Source organism: Phallusia mammillata, chromosome 7 (assembly GCF_965637545.1).
Source record: "Phallusia mammillata chromosome 7, kaPhaMamm4.hap1.1, whole genome shotgun sequence".
Taxonomy (NCBI): domain Eukaryota; kingdom Metazoa; phylum Chordata; class Ascidiacea; order Phlebobranchia; family Ascidiidae; genus Phallusia; species Phallusia mammillata.
Window position 1 is genome coordinate 22,886,128 of NC_137258.1, and position 14,171 is coordinate 22,900,298.

At 37.5% G+C, this 14,171-nt stretch overlaps 3 protein-coding genes across 3 annotated transcripts; 1 reads left to right on the forward strand and 2 right to left on the reverse strand.

The window, feature by feature from the left end:
• Positions 1 to 32: 32 nt before the first annotated feature.
• On the forward strand, positions 33 to 10,048 carry LOC145238029 (beta-1,3-N-acetylglucosaminyltransferase radical fringe-like). The gene is made up of 7 exons (XM_080101059.1): positions 33 to 2,608; positions 5,142 to 5,233; positions 5,478 to 5,540; positions 5,609 to 5,729; positions 6,201 to 6,301; positions 6,957 to 7,122; positions 8,345 to 10,048. Exons 1-7 carry the CDS (start codon positions 2,342 to 2,344, stop codon positions 8,519 to 8,521), a joined length of 987 nt encoding a protein of 328 aa, XP_079957185.1. The 5' UTR covers positions 33 to 2,341; the 3' UTR covers positions 8,522 to 10,048.
• An 894-nt stretch (positions 10,049 to 10,942) lies between these two features.
• LOC145238578 (uncharacterized) lies at positions 10,943 to 12,482 on the reverse strand. The gene is made up of 3 exons (XM_080101784.1): positions 12,370 to 12,482; positions 11,759 to 11,932; positions 10,943 to 11,274 (listed from the first exon to the last, which is right to left on the reverse strand). The coding sequence occupies exons 1-3, from the start codon at positions 12,437 to 12,439 to the stop codon at positions 11,069 to 11,071; spliced, it is 450 nt and encodes a 149-aa protein (XP_079957910.1). The 5' UTR covers positions 12,440 to 12,482; the 3' UTR covers positions 10,943 to 11,068.
• A 134-nt stretch (positions 12,483 to 12,616) lies between these two features.
• On the reverse strand, positions 12,617 to 13,855 carry LOC145239095 (uncharacterized). Its single transcript, XM_080102378.1, has one exon. It carries the CDS (start codon positions 13,274 to 13,276, stop codon positions 12,617 to 12,619), a length of 660 nt encoding a protein of 219 aa, XP_079958504.1. The 5' UTR covers positions 13,277 to 13,855.
• Positions 13,856 to 14,171: the final 316 nt, after the last annotated feature.

A 14,171-nucleotide genomic window follows, 5' to 3' on the forward strand; every position in this document is an offset into this window, starting at 1 on the left:
TTTCAATTATGACGTCACACAAGGGAAAGAAAGAGATCGCGTTACGTTTTTTGTGGTGACCTGATTTTGTGAGCAACAGTACAATAGGTCTACACGTATATTCGTCGCACAAGGCACTAATTTTGAACTAGGAGTTACATCTAGAAACTAACGGAGTTGGTTTAATTGTTTTGTTCAGCAAATTGGTTGCTGAAGACGGCAGTCGTAGAAGTTGAGCAAAAGTCCCTCAAAACTTCTCTCTGTAAAGGATTGATGTGTCAAAAAGATAGGCTACAAACGGCAAAAACAGCAATAGCTTTGCACGTGTTATGCCTCGAAGCAACAGTTTTGTGTATTTTATGGCTGATTTCTGATTATACATGCAGTACAGCGGGGGTTGGCAACCTTTTGTCTCGCTGAATAATTGTTCATAGCAAGCCAGTGGTTCTAATGTTTGTATTCAAATATTTTTGAGTATAATTCGAACTATTACCACGCTTTTTATGATCTAACAGCCCGACCTATTCTTCAGTCCTTATTTTAATTCAACTTGCACAAGCCATTACTACACCTAAAATGGTGGCACGCAAAGCCATCAGGGTTGGGTAACGAGTGCTGTATCAGTCGAGTCTATTAATTATATCACTGGAAACCATTGTCATTTAATGTGACAACATGTCAATTGTCATTCGGCGTTTAAATGGTTGCCGCCTACAGCATTAAGCTATTCTTGGTAGCCACGCAAATTTGACTAAGAGAAAAGACATTCACCGCCTGACAAAAACATCCTGTATTGAACAGCTGCAGTGCTACCAGATGCAAGCGTATACAATTCGATTAAACACAACAATGCTGTATGTGTGCAAGCCATATTGCTGCTCGTTTAAAATGAAGTTGTTCAGTGGTCTGTTATAAAGGTCCGATTAAGTTAAGTTGAATTTATTTCGCTTGGTGAAAGAAAGCATAGCGATACAATAGCACTAAAACAATCACCAAGCCGGGAATAGCTGTGTAACGTTCAAACGTTTTAGCGCAAAACAGTGACGGTCACAGATGATGGATAATGGCTGAACGCGCTGCAGCTACACAAAAAACATCGAGTAGTCAGAAATAGGGTAACGACCTTTGCTATGTTTGGAAAAAGGCCAAGGCAACTGTCGTGTCAAGGCAACTGTCGTGTCAAGGCAACAATCAAGGCAACTGTCGTGTCTGAAAAGCAAGCTCAAAGGTAGTGTATTGGCATCTAGCACCAAATACAGACCGCTATTTAGGTGTTGTCTATTTAGATGAGTTCCTTTTTTACACTGCTGTGTTTATTCATTCAGTAAATTTTGAATTGCGTGGAAACACTTTATCTGTGTAGGAACACATTGCGAACACAGAGACAGTCAATAAAAACAAGCTTAGAATACATATTCAGTATCAGTAGCACCGCCACAATTGTATGGGACGTTATTACCAACACAAAACCAGTCTGAAAACAAGTTTAGCACAATTTCCTGTGAGTAAACTACCGATATAATGCAGTGTAGTCTGATGGAACATCAAAAGTAAATCAAGCGAAGCTAGTCAGATGTCTTTTATAAAAGGATTTAACCAGAACCAATTATTTACTGTTTCAAACATGGGTATAATTGGTAAAAGGCATTTCGTCTGGCATAGCAAGAGAGTGTTGAGATTTGAATATTTCATGAGAGTGTACACAAGGGGAATAGCGTACCACATGACTGGTAATGAGAAAGCTACTAGATCAACATGAGATTGAAAAGGTACGCTTCGGTCCATACGAAAGTACAGGATAAGGTTGTCACATTAGTATTACTTTATGCTGTAATATCGGCCTAAAGCTGTGCAGGTGCCAAAGGAAGTAGCTAATTTTATCGTACTAACGATACATCTATCACCAGTATGTGTTTCGGGAGGTCTAGATTTGGGTGTGTTGTAGTAAGTAGGCGAACGCTTAAAGCCCAAACAATAACAATAAGCAAAAATGAAATACACTGCATAGCAGTTAAAGCAACTGACATAGACCGCTGCTGTAGACAAACTTCCTGTACGTCGATGGGCCCTTCATTAAGTATTTCAATATGACCCCTGTTATTTATAACGCAGCTGTTTTATTACAAGCGAAAGAATGCTATTCTGTTTGTCCAACTTGTGCTAATGACAATAGAAGTATTTGTGATTTGAGTCGTGTTTTTACGCAGTTTATGCAAATAGTTTTGTTTATTGTTGCTTAATATGTCAAACACATTGTAAAAAGGGCAGCCTTTTTTCGGGTTTTAAATTCATTTTTAAACTTATCAACGTTTTTTGTTTCTTGTTGTTAAACTTAACAGGGCAGCCTATAACAGGATCTAAAATGGAGCAGCTTGGCTGTAAGCTAAAATCGTGCGCCGTGGTGTTGGGATTATTAATGGTCGTAGCCTTCACATCGTACAGTATTATGGGACTAGAAACGCCTTCCATTTTACATGCTTGGCTTCGGCCTTCTTCGAAATCTCTCGTGACGAAACTTCCTAATGCAACCTCTGAGGTGTTCATTACAGTTAAAACGACCCATTCGTCTCATGCAACTCGACTACAGCTAATCCTTGACACTTGGTTTACTGAGGTGATGCCAGGAAATGTAAGTGAATTTTTTTTTTTTTTTAAGAAAACGGCCTTGGCAAGTCGCTCAAAAAAGACTGTGTTCATATAGTAGGCCCAAGTAAAATCGTTTTCGCTTTTTTGTGTAAAATTGACTGTAAATTGACCAGTTTTGGTGCGGTATTGGTTTGTGGATTCAATCCCTACCAATAAAAGACCTACGATTCTACCAGTTTAAATTTGTCCACGAAAGTGAAAAACATGTCCCTTGAGGTTTTAGAACTAAAGCATTGCTTCACAATTCAAGTTAAGAAAGAGATGTATATGGTAAAAATAAGGCAGTAATACTGTTTGGCAATGCATTGGAGATTCACCCGATTAGTCAAACGCCTACGTTTGCGCCAACTCATACACTCAATGTCTGACGACAATAGACACCCGACGACAATCGGCGATTGTTTACACATTAAGGTGTGGTATAAAACCAGCATGGTACATTACTTATGCTATTTGCACCTATTTGATCAAATCCTTGAAACAGGGAACGTATGGTAAATCTATGTCAACATAGCACAAACTTTAGTTATTTTTCCACATTACAGTATTGTCATTGTATGTCTTAAACGACCGCTGTAGCGCTTCCACTAAGTCTACATAAAAGTGGTTGTATACAAGGCACGTATCATGAAGATCTGGTATCGTTCTGGGCCGAAACACCCTTTTGACCAGTAAGAGGCCAAATATGTAGGCCTATAACAGACCGCCAATTATTACACTGGGCAACAAAAAAATATTATTTTTCTGGTGTCTGTAATGTTTTAACTGATTTTGACTAATTCTAGTGCCCTGATTTCAAAAATGCAATCGGTTTATCTGTATCACGTCTAGTTTTCCTGTTACGGTACATCCACGTTTGAAAAACAATCCATATGTATACACTATAGTGAAACTGGTTTTGAGTATTTTATTTGGAATTAACATTATTGCAAGAACAAAATTTTGAATTTAATTTTAAATGTAACAGGTGGACACTTCTAACCAACAAAATTCAACACATAAAACAAAAAAATGGTTTCAAATTTGTAAGTTTTTAGGTATATCGGATATAGGCCTACACATGTACTTCTGTAACTTTCGGAAATGACTGGGAGCAATATCGTCCCGTTTAATTGACCAACGGCAGTTAGCCAGGACCACATTATTTAGACACGTTTCGTTTTACTGATATCCTGTTGGAACCTTTCAGCTTAATTCTCATCATTTATATCCCCTACGTTTTAAGGGAAGTGTAGCTTTATACTCATTTTCGTACCAAATTTTTCAGATCTCTTAATAACTTAGTTATGTACTCTTTCTAATAAATTTAGTCCCTTTCTACTGTTTTTGTCCATTACTGCAATATTCCAGTCAACATTAGGTAAGTGGAGCCCATTGCTTGTCCTAAACCCCTAAAGCCACATCGAAGTGTGCAAGATATGCACATTTGATACAGATCGTTTTTTTTTTCTTTTCTTTTTAGTTGTGTTGTATGGGTATTCACCAGTAATGTAGCATAAAACATCTTGTTAATTAATGCAACACCTTATAGATGACCTAGCCACTATTAATTTTAGTTTTACCACCTTGCTTTACTCGCCTGAAAATCACTCCATAAAACACGTATAGTTTAAAGTTACCGCTAGCCTGCACCAATCATTTTTAGACAGAGCATAAGCATAGAACGCATATTCATGCTATGAAACTGGCTGCACTGTAGGAAATTGATGTGTATAATGTAACAAAACTTTAACAAACACATAAAAGCATGATTTTAAAGTCATGGAATCAATATGGTCATAAATTTTGATTTTGTAAATAACTTAAAAAGTTGATCTGATTGAAGAAAACCGTAATGATTTTTAAAATCAGCACCCCAAAATTAGTCAATATCAGTTTTAACATTAAAGACACCAAAAATTGTGTTGGCCAGTGTTATCAGTAATCGCAGCCATGGTTGGTGGATCGCAGGTTGTACAATCCTTTCCCATGCTCATACCGGAACAGATTGTTTTACCGAAAATAAATCAATAATTTTCGCCTTAAATACCGGAACGAAACACCGAAATCAAAATATTAGAACGGTACGAAATACCGTTATTTTTTATTCTGGTATTTCGTTCTGCACATTAACCATGAATTTTTTTTAAAAAGCCCGGCCCGACTTGCACCTCTGTTTTTTTTTAACTTCTGCCCTATGTTGAAGTTTGGTTGTGTAACACAGTGTTCGGCAACCGCCGGTCCGTGGCTCTGTACCGGTCCGCGACGAGTGGTGTTACCGGGCCGTATACTTTTACAGGTTAAATGCTTCAAAACACTTTGCTCATGTATCCCGGGGATGATATTATCTAATTTAGGCGTTTTCAATGTATATTTGTAGTTTTTTTAAGGCCGGTCCGCGATAAAATTTCATTGTTAAAAACGGCCCGCAGTAGAAAAAAAGGTGCCGACCCCTGCTTGCACTGTAACAGTTAGTTTTTTTGCCACAGAATGTGTTTTGATCTGGTGCTTGTGGTGAAACAAGTTTCAATTTACAGGTTGCCTTCATAACAGACAGCGAAGACGATGTGTACATGGCCAAAACTGGCGACTCTCTTATTCCGACTAGTTGTGGAAAATCGCACTCCATGTAAGTTCGACTTGACACAAAAAACGTATTTCTGACGACCTGATTGGTGACAAAAGTAGTTGTCGAAGCGTATAGTCATGTTTTGTACCCAAATACTGGCTCCGATTGTTTTGCTCGTATTACACTCTTTCTTTTGTGTAGCTACCACCTGTGCTATATTTTTGTTCTTAACCGTGCTTGGCTTATGCCTGTTTGTTCAGCTTGCTAGAATTATTTTGAAATCTAAACTATTGCTTTACCACAGCTACGATTTATGCTGCAAGACGGGCGCTGAGTACGACGCTTTCATGAAAACTTCAAGTCCCCAGTGAGTTTTCTAAAAATGACAACAACTTGTCGTTAAGTTTTTGAAAAACATGTTTCTCCACCGCACAGTTGGTGGTGTCACGTGGATGACGACGACTACGTTAACATCAAACGATTGAAAGAAGTTTTAAAAGGTTTCGAATCTAATTCGAGCAATTATGTCGGACGATTGAGTCGAGGTATCAATTCGGTGAGATGCTGTGTTTGCAAAATATTTCAAGCATTTTTTACACCATAGTGAACCTGTGCGAAGGGGTAAACTGCTGAAAGTTGCTAAAATAAAGGTGCAGTTACTTTTTTACGATTTGTACCATAGAAGAAAGTTTGTGCCTAACCAAAGAACTGCAAACCAGGCATTTTGTTTGAATGAGATACTTTGTGTCATGTTGCATTAATTAAATGCAAATTTTCTGAGAATGGTAATATATATTTTCACAAAGTTGCATTAAAATCTTGCACAAACTTGTATCAGCCTGCTTTTGGTCCTTTTTGTTGCGACGAAAACATCCACGTTTAGTCAGTTTTTGCTCTGAGTTAAAGGACATATGACGCAATTGACTTAAAACAATGCAGAAATTCTGATTCTTAACAATAGGAATTACGATAGGCAACATGTCTCTTTATCAGTGATTGTTTCTTTATTATATTAATATTTGTCCAGGTTATGTGGAAAGGCAAAGAAATCTACTTCTACTTTGGCACGGGTGGGGCGGGATATTGTATTACAAGACATTTGGCTAATCTCGTTTACCCATATGCCGCGTGAGTATAGGAATTATCTCGTTTTTTTGGTTTACTTAACAACATTGCAACTACCAGCTTAAGTATGAGTAGCATAGGCTACATTAGGACTGAAGAAAGAATTCTTCTGTTTACGTGTTTGGTGTGTAATAGTGACATGTCTGGATAAATGCTGTAATCATACTGAACTGTAAACAACAGGTTGTAAACTAACAACTCTGGTATAGTTACATGAGGTATAGAAAAGGGACAAGACCTATTTATATGGTCTGCGAAAGTGCTAAATCGTTTGTGCTAAGGCTTATAATCGTTTTTCGGAAACACAAAAAGTCCAATAAATGGCTGCTATTTCCAAACGTCCACTGACACTAAAAGAAGAGATTTACAGATAATTTAGTAATAATGTATTATAATGTTTACATATTTATATATTTCATAAACAGCTAGCTCCTAATTTTAACTGGTTGAATTTTTAACACCTGGAAAATCCGCAATAAAAGTTCTGATTATACAAAATAACATAACGCATCACTGTATGATTTGTAAGTGATGATTTACCAAGTGACTAGTGCGTTGCTGCAAACAATAAACAACAACAAACATTCATAACACCAATACACCAACTAGTATTTTGTCCCAATGACCAGGGTAAATTATTACACAAAAACTATTACAGAAACGGTGCCTTTGAACGAACGTGCAGCACTGTACAGGCCGCGGACGACTGTACGATGGGATTTATTATCAATGGGCTGCTGGGGGTTCCCCTCAATGAGTCGTTCTTCCTTCATTCGCACCAGGAGACTTTGAACACAATACCGGAATCAACGTTTAAGGAACAGGTTGGAAAAATACTTCCTTAATTTTTTGCTGGTCTCGATCAAATAACTTACTATTTGCTCGGCACCAAAGTAAAGAACCGCTATCTTGACTCAGAATAAAGATGATTTTTTTGTTCAAACGAAAAAGTTTTTTGATAAAAGCAGACATAAAGCAGGCATTTTGGTTGTTGCTGAGCCAAAAGCCTTTTAGACTGTTGACGCCAACTGATCATAAAGCATCGTTTTCAACAAATACTTTCCAAAATCTTCCGGCAATTGTCTGTATATTAAGTATTTGTTGTGTAATAAACAGTTTGTGTTAAACCGCTCTTTGCGTTTTTAAATAAAAAACATTTTCTTGATTAAAGCGTTTCGATCAAGTCGCAGTAGGATTGTGAAACGATCTAAAACCTTTGTTAATGATTGACGAATTGTCGAGAGCGAAAAAAAGTCTTGAAGTGTACGTGTTAAACACTCAAGCTGACGAGTTGACAAAAGTCTTGTTGTCAGTCTTGTTTACCTTTAGAGAATCACGCGCAGGGCGGATTGAGGTTGTTACTGGCTAATACTTACAAAGAGGTCCTAGCAATACATTTATACAGATAAATCTGTCGTTATTCGAGTTTTTACTTTAGTTTTAATTTTTACTGTAGTCACAATACCAAAATTTGTCTCCTAAAAACACCCAATAGATTCTAGTTTGTAGTTATTCAAATACTCATAAGTATAATGTGTCTAAATCTATAGCAAATCAAAATATGAAAACATTTGCTTGATTTAATGTCATGTCGAACTGCAGACCGTACAAACTGTTTCGACCTATAAGGTCTCGTCAGTGCTGCTAGTGACGATAGATACATTAATACAGTGACACTGAGCCGACTTCACTTTGGTTTCCATGCAGTTGCTTGGCCATTGTGAGCCAGTTTACTATGTGGTTAATCTCCAGTTGTGGCACCGAACAGAATAGGTGAGGCATGGCTTTTTAGCCTGTTTACGGCCTATCTCTCGTCCACAGCTGCACTAATGGGGCCTTGTAGTTCAATACAGTTTGCTCTGTCTGTAGCTAATCACCTATTGGCTTACTGCCTTTATCATGTCATGTTGTTGTGCTCAGCCTTTGTGGCCGCATAAGTGATTTAAAAGAGCGTGCTTGTAGCAGGTTGGCGCCATATATTCTTGACTTTTTTCGGAGACGATTTCCAACCAACGGCCGTTTGAGCTGTGACCTTTTGATTGACAGGCGATCTTGAGTTATAAAGGAGAGAATCGGATCCGGATCAATCCGAATCTGGCGGCGTTTAACGAATCACATGACCCTACGCGGATGCTTTCACTCCATTGCATCGTTCATCCAAAAGCAAAGATTTGTCCGCAAACTAAAACTGTCAAACAGGAGGGTTCTGACGAAGTTACGTAACCCTATCTGTGCACCTATTGGTCAACACGTTACCAAGAAAAACCGGACAACCGACTGTGAACTATGCAAGAAGAGAAATGGTACCCTCGGGAAAAAATGTTTCAAGTATTTATTTGGATTATTTGCTAAAGGCCTTCTAATGCACAACGTTCTCTTTTACTACAAACTACTCTAACCGCATCTTTTTTTCTATTATTTTTGTTTGTAAAGTTCCCAGATCTAACACTAGAATCAGTGCTTTTCAACTTTTTTAGTGACGCGAAACCCTTAAGGTATTTTGTCAAACTTTGCGGAACCCCCATAAAATAATTTTAATGAATGTAATACAATTAGGCTATATCAAAGAAAAAAGATGCACATCCAAACCACATCACAAAGGTTGACTTGAAAATTTAACGGTTAACTGAAACGCATTGCCGTGTTATTTGGATCCGTCGTGTCTACATTAATCTCGCAACTTAGCTAGAGTGTAACAAGGATGTATTTATTACGTCACAATTGATCAATGGTGTAACAAAGGTTAACAATATTGCACAGGCGAGCATTGTTGTTCGAAACAATGATACTATGAATCGTTCGTGTTCGAATTGCTACTCCCCGTACAACCCTTTCAGGGGTTCCGTGAACTTTAAGGTTCCGCGGAACCCCGGTTGAAGAGCTCTGCACTAGATAATACCGTTTCGTTACATGGAAGACATCTACTAGTAATGTTATGCATACCACACTACTTATTAAAGCAAAACGGTTTAATCTAATTTTACGTGAAGAACTTTTTCTTTCGCACGTCTTTCACCAATATTTTTTGTGTGTGCAAAAGAGGCCTGTAGTTATTTTTGCAAATACCTTCTGGAAGAAGGTGGTACGCGATGACAGATTAAGACCCTAACGGGGTTAACAATTTAATTCTACGAAACGCGGTAAACCCACATATCCGAAATTATTGCGTTTGTCTTCAAAATATTAATCTTTTTTTAAGTTTTAATTGGTTGTATCTAATACTGGATCTATAAGATGAGCCATACGTTTTTCGTACTTTATGAATGTCAATGAATCATTGCAGACCTAATGTGTTCTTTTGATTTATTAATCTAGCTGCTATGGTCCTAACTTTGGTACGATTTCCTTGATCACTTTTTTCTTCCATTTTTGATAGCTGCAAAGCTTTATGCAAAAAAATTTATTGTTTAAGAATTACACAATACATTCAACTGTGATTTCTTTCTTGTTTTCTAAAAGAAGAAAAGAATAACTTTTTAGGATCATGTATAGTGTTCCTAACAACTGTTTGCTTTAAAAATAACATTAGCTTTCTTCTGGGTCACTAAAATTGCAACTCAATTATTTCAAAGTCTAACAGTTCCTTCCTGTGTCTGACTGCTGCTATGCCATTAACGCAAACGTTAACCTGTAAGTATTTAGATAATACACATTTGTTTTGTTTTTCAAGTCTTATTGCTTCGTGTTTAATGAAATATTGTTTTCGGGGTTTCCAACGAATAAGTCACACCCATTTATGAGTGTTCTGTGTTTGACGTTGTGCTGTTATGGTGTCGAAAACATTAATTAGTGTTTTAGTTTTACCCAGCGAGATTATGTGACGATGGCAGTCAACAGAGCTAGACAAGGTCAGCATTTGAATGAACAGACTGGCGAAAAAACTACTATGCGACTGCCATCACCAAAACGTATGAGCCTGATTTTTTAAGGTGGCATTAGTTGTATTGAAAAGCCAATCAAACTAAAATTATTTGACTTTTGCCTATTTCAGTTTGTTTTCGACCTTTAACCTTTTGATTGACAGGCGAATAGTCTGAACCTGATTTAAATTGTTTTCAGGTGACATTAGTTGTATTGAGCAAACCTAAAATGACGAATTGAAATATTTGGCCTTTGCTTATTTGAGAGTTTATACCTATGTTTTATGACCTTTTACCTTTGAATGACAAACGGACTTGAGTTATAGAGGAGAGAATCGGATCCGGATCAATCCGAATCCAGGAGCTTTCGACGATTAACTGTCCTCGCGCGTCAATCGGAGGTTACATTAAAAAAAGTTACATAAACCTTCTCTGCCATTAGCAACGTACTCGTCATTTAGTGTTATTACAACTGTGACTTTTATGACATTTTTGCAATAAAAAAGAAGGGTTTGGTAACTTCAACTGACGATAGCATTGCTTCCCATCTAGATTGCAGCGCAGCCCAGTTTTTTTGACTTTTAGGGGAAATGTCAGGATTCACTCTCTGCAATCGTTTCACACTTTTCAATAATAAACATGACTGTTCCTAAGCTATCCTAATAACTTTCTAAGTTGCATAGATATTGTTGCGTGCTGCTAATCTAAGTTATTTTTAAAGTAAACAATTTTTTGTAGCAATTCACTTTTTACTTGCGCTATTTACCACAAACAAAAAAAAACCTTTACACCTTAAATATTTATTGATACAAACCATGCGTGCACATACGTAAACATCTAACCACAACAAAAATCCCAATGATATTTTTCCATCAAGCACGACTGTTACAATAAGCACGTGATCTGCTCTCTAGTGCCGTCGTGGTGGAGGTCTTCGGTTTCCACGAGGGGAGTTTCCTTTGGGAGGTCCATTGCCCCTTCCCTGACCTTTACCCTTTCCACCTTTTCGACATGGGGTTTTACTTCCGTTGTCCTTGGTTGTGCTGTTAGTTGCGGAAAGGGTGCTTTCCCCACTGGGGCTGGAACTTAGGGGTGAAGGTGGTGCAGAAGGGCATTCTAAAATATAGGTTGAAAATAAAGTTGCTGCAATTGCAAAACTCGCATGCAAAGTAAGGTTTATACAAAACCAAAACCAAAAACTGCCTGGGAGATTGCATGTGGTATCATTTACGATGTGCTGTATAATGCAGACTTATAATAACAACAACGATTTTTGAAACATCTGCATCATAATGTATTTATTACCTGCATGTATCGGTAGTTTAGAGAGTACAAAATTAAAATGGCAAATCTACAGTATATTTACATTAGAATGTTCACACACAGTAAGAGCATTCAGCCGGTTCGTACCGGTTCTATACAACCGTCTCGCGAAATTTTGTGAGATCAGCGAACCGGTTATCATTACTGGTTACTGTCAATGGACTTTTTGTAACAGAACCGACTGAAAAATATGACTTTCGTGATAGAACCGACTGACAAAAAATTTGAATCACACCACTGGTCACATACACTACTACTTTTTAAGTTAAGAGCCTACCTTCCTTGCGTTCCACCAAAATGCAGGTTACCATATCCGGAAGAGCTGGGTCTGGACTGAATTGAAAAAGTTCTTGCTTAGTTCGGTAACTTGTCACATCACCCGAGGCGTCTGTTTCATCAAAACAATCGCCCCATTCGGCATCAATTGTTGTGGAGCAGTCTACAATGGTCCCTGAAAGTAAAAAAAACTGGTTAAAATGACGAACAACCAAAAATACTTGGATTTAGTTTAGTTAGGGACCTTTAATGTCAATGAAGTTGTCAAAAATATAGTATTGTTTTACTGATTATTATAAGAACCGGTTTGTCAAAACGTTTAAGAATAGGATGATTGAATCATTGAATAGGATAATCAAAAAAACTTTTATAAACTACACTATTAAAAACTATAGTGAACTTTTAGCAAACTTATTTGCTGTTATCATTCGGCATCTAGATTAAAAAAATAGGCCTACGCGAATTAAATCGATATTTTGCCATACACGTTAATACAACAACATAGCACAGAAGCCATTTCGTTTGTACAAATAATTATAAGTCATCACAATCAATAAGTTAATCGTAGTTTTAGACAGGTTGGGTTGGGTTTTGTCACACTAAATAGCTTACCTGTTTCGATACCTTCCGATGAATGACTTGCAAAGGCAACCAACAGTACTGAGAGAATAAACATCGTCATCTTGTAAATCTTGTTGTTGTTGTGTGTAGGTGGCTATAAACTTGCTTGCTTATATAGCCTACTGTAGATAATGGTTGTTGTTTTGTTAATTGCCTACAAATGGTTTGTATCTTAGTAATTAGTAGTCAGTAAACCTGGTTCACCTTGGAAAGACATTAGGGAAAGGCTTTTGTCCCATTACTCATTATGAGTATTAATGATTGCGCAATTACTGTCATGTGAAGCACCAGCCTCCTTAGAGCCTGTTGGGCGGCAGGTATGGTATCTCAAGGGAATGGATAGATTGATAACACAAGATTCTTCTCCGATAGGACGCGACCACAATGGCCTTGCAGGTGCGGCGTGCGTTAGTGTGATCCACTCAAGTTGCTCACGATTAACCCGTTGATAGAGTCTCACTGCTTTACTTATTTCGTCTGGGTTGTTGCCGAAACTAGTTTGTTCAAGATCTGTGCTTGCAATTAAACCTTGGAAGATTTCACACCTTATCTCCTGCAAACGTCGTCGTATGCCTTCAGCCAGATATTGATCTCGATAACTAGTGAATTCGACTAAAGAGATTTCTTCCTCCAAAGAACAAGGCTTGAACTTCAAATCAAACTCTCTATGGTTAGAATTCCAAACAAAGGTTGGAACTGCGTTCTGAACCACAGTTAAACGATTTATCTCACGCTTAGCTTCAGTAGAAAGTTGCAATGTGTTATTGCGTACACGATTTATTTGTTCCTCTTCTTCTTCACGGTTCCTGGAATGTCTGTTCTGTCTGGAACAATTAGAAAGTCTTGCAAATCTGATGCTTCTACGTCGGAATGAGCCTCTTAAACTCGATCGATTCATCACTACCTCAAATATTAGGCACACACAGAGTTGATTAACACTCTGTATTCTTGATTATTTGCTTTAAGCGATATCGTTGATTAGCTCTTGGCCAGCTAATCACAGCAGTGAGATAAAACCAAATTTAGCATCCACAAATAGAACAGCGAAAACATCAAAGTCCACGCTTATATAACAATGCGAAACATGGGCCGGTGTACGGATACTTTTTCTCAATTTATTTATATTATTTATTTTAAGGTAGCCATGTAATTTATAGTGCCATAGCGCCTTTTAGTGAACATCATATGCTTTTTCATAGGGTGGAAACGACGCGTTCTAACACGAAACACTCTGCGGAAACATTGCAAATATCGACGGAAACATGTGTCACAATGGAACAAACACTATGTTTACTGTTAGATCTTTCTGGAACCCGAAAAATGGCTAGAAATAGCTTATGACTACCATAGAAACGGAAATATAAACATTAGTCTTTCCAGAATTGAGGGTAAACGTACTGCGAAACACTATTGCGAAATAGCATGCAATAGTTTTCATAAACATTGCGCAATAATGTTGCAACAACCGTTACACATGTTACGTACAAGTCAACAATGTTTTAAGTCTTTCGTATAATTGACTTTATTTTTCTTTCGGAAAATTGGAAATAAAGAGTTACGTACGTATTTCATCACAATACAAACACAAGAGCTAGTGGGTGATAAAATAATGATGCAACAAGCTGACATAACCCCGTAATCCACAGGCTGGAAATGGGTCATTCGTTGCATCTTGGTGATAAACGAAACCCATTGGGCAAAATTGATGATGCAATGTGGTCACAGACAAATTCGCAAGTTGGTTAAGATCCAGTTTTTATAAATACCTTGCTTGTACGTTTTTCTTTTATTTG

Excerpts from the sequence above, each read along its gene's own strand:
- LOC145238029 (XM_080101059.1), top strand. The coding sequence starts at position 2,342 with ATGGAGCAGCTTGGCTGTAAGCTAAAATCGTGCGCCGTGGTGTTGGGA. Across the intron at positions 5,234-5,477 it reads TGTGGAAAATCGCACTCCAT|CTACGATTTATGCTGCAAGA; the intron begins GTAAGTTCGACT and ends GCTTTACCACAG. Across the intron at positions 5,730-6,200 it reads TGAGTCGAGGTATCAATTCG|GTTATGTGGAAAGGCAAAGA; the intron begins GTGAGATGCTGT and ends ATATTTGTCCAG.
- LOC145238578 (XM_080101784.1), bottom strand. The coding sequence starts at position 12,439 with ATGACGATGTTTATTCTCTCAGTACTGTTGGTTGCCTTTGCAAGTCAT. Across the intron at positions 11,933-12,369 it reads ATCGGAAGGTATCGAAACAG|GGACCATTGTAGACTGCTCC; the intron begins GTAAGCTATTTA and ends TTTTACTTTCAG. Across the intron at positions 11,275-11,758 it reads TTTGGTGGAACGCAAGGAAG|AATGCCCTTCTGCACCACCT; the intron begins GTAGGCTCTTAA and ends CCTATATTTTAG.
- LOC145239095 (XM_080102378.1), bottom strand. The coding sequence starts at position 13,276 with ATGAATCGATCGAGTTTAAGAGGCTCATTCCGACGTAGAAGCATCAGA.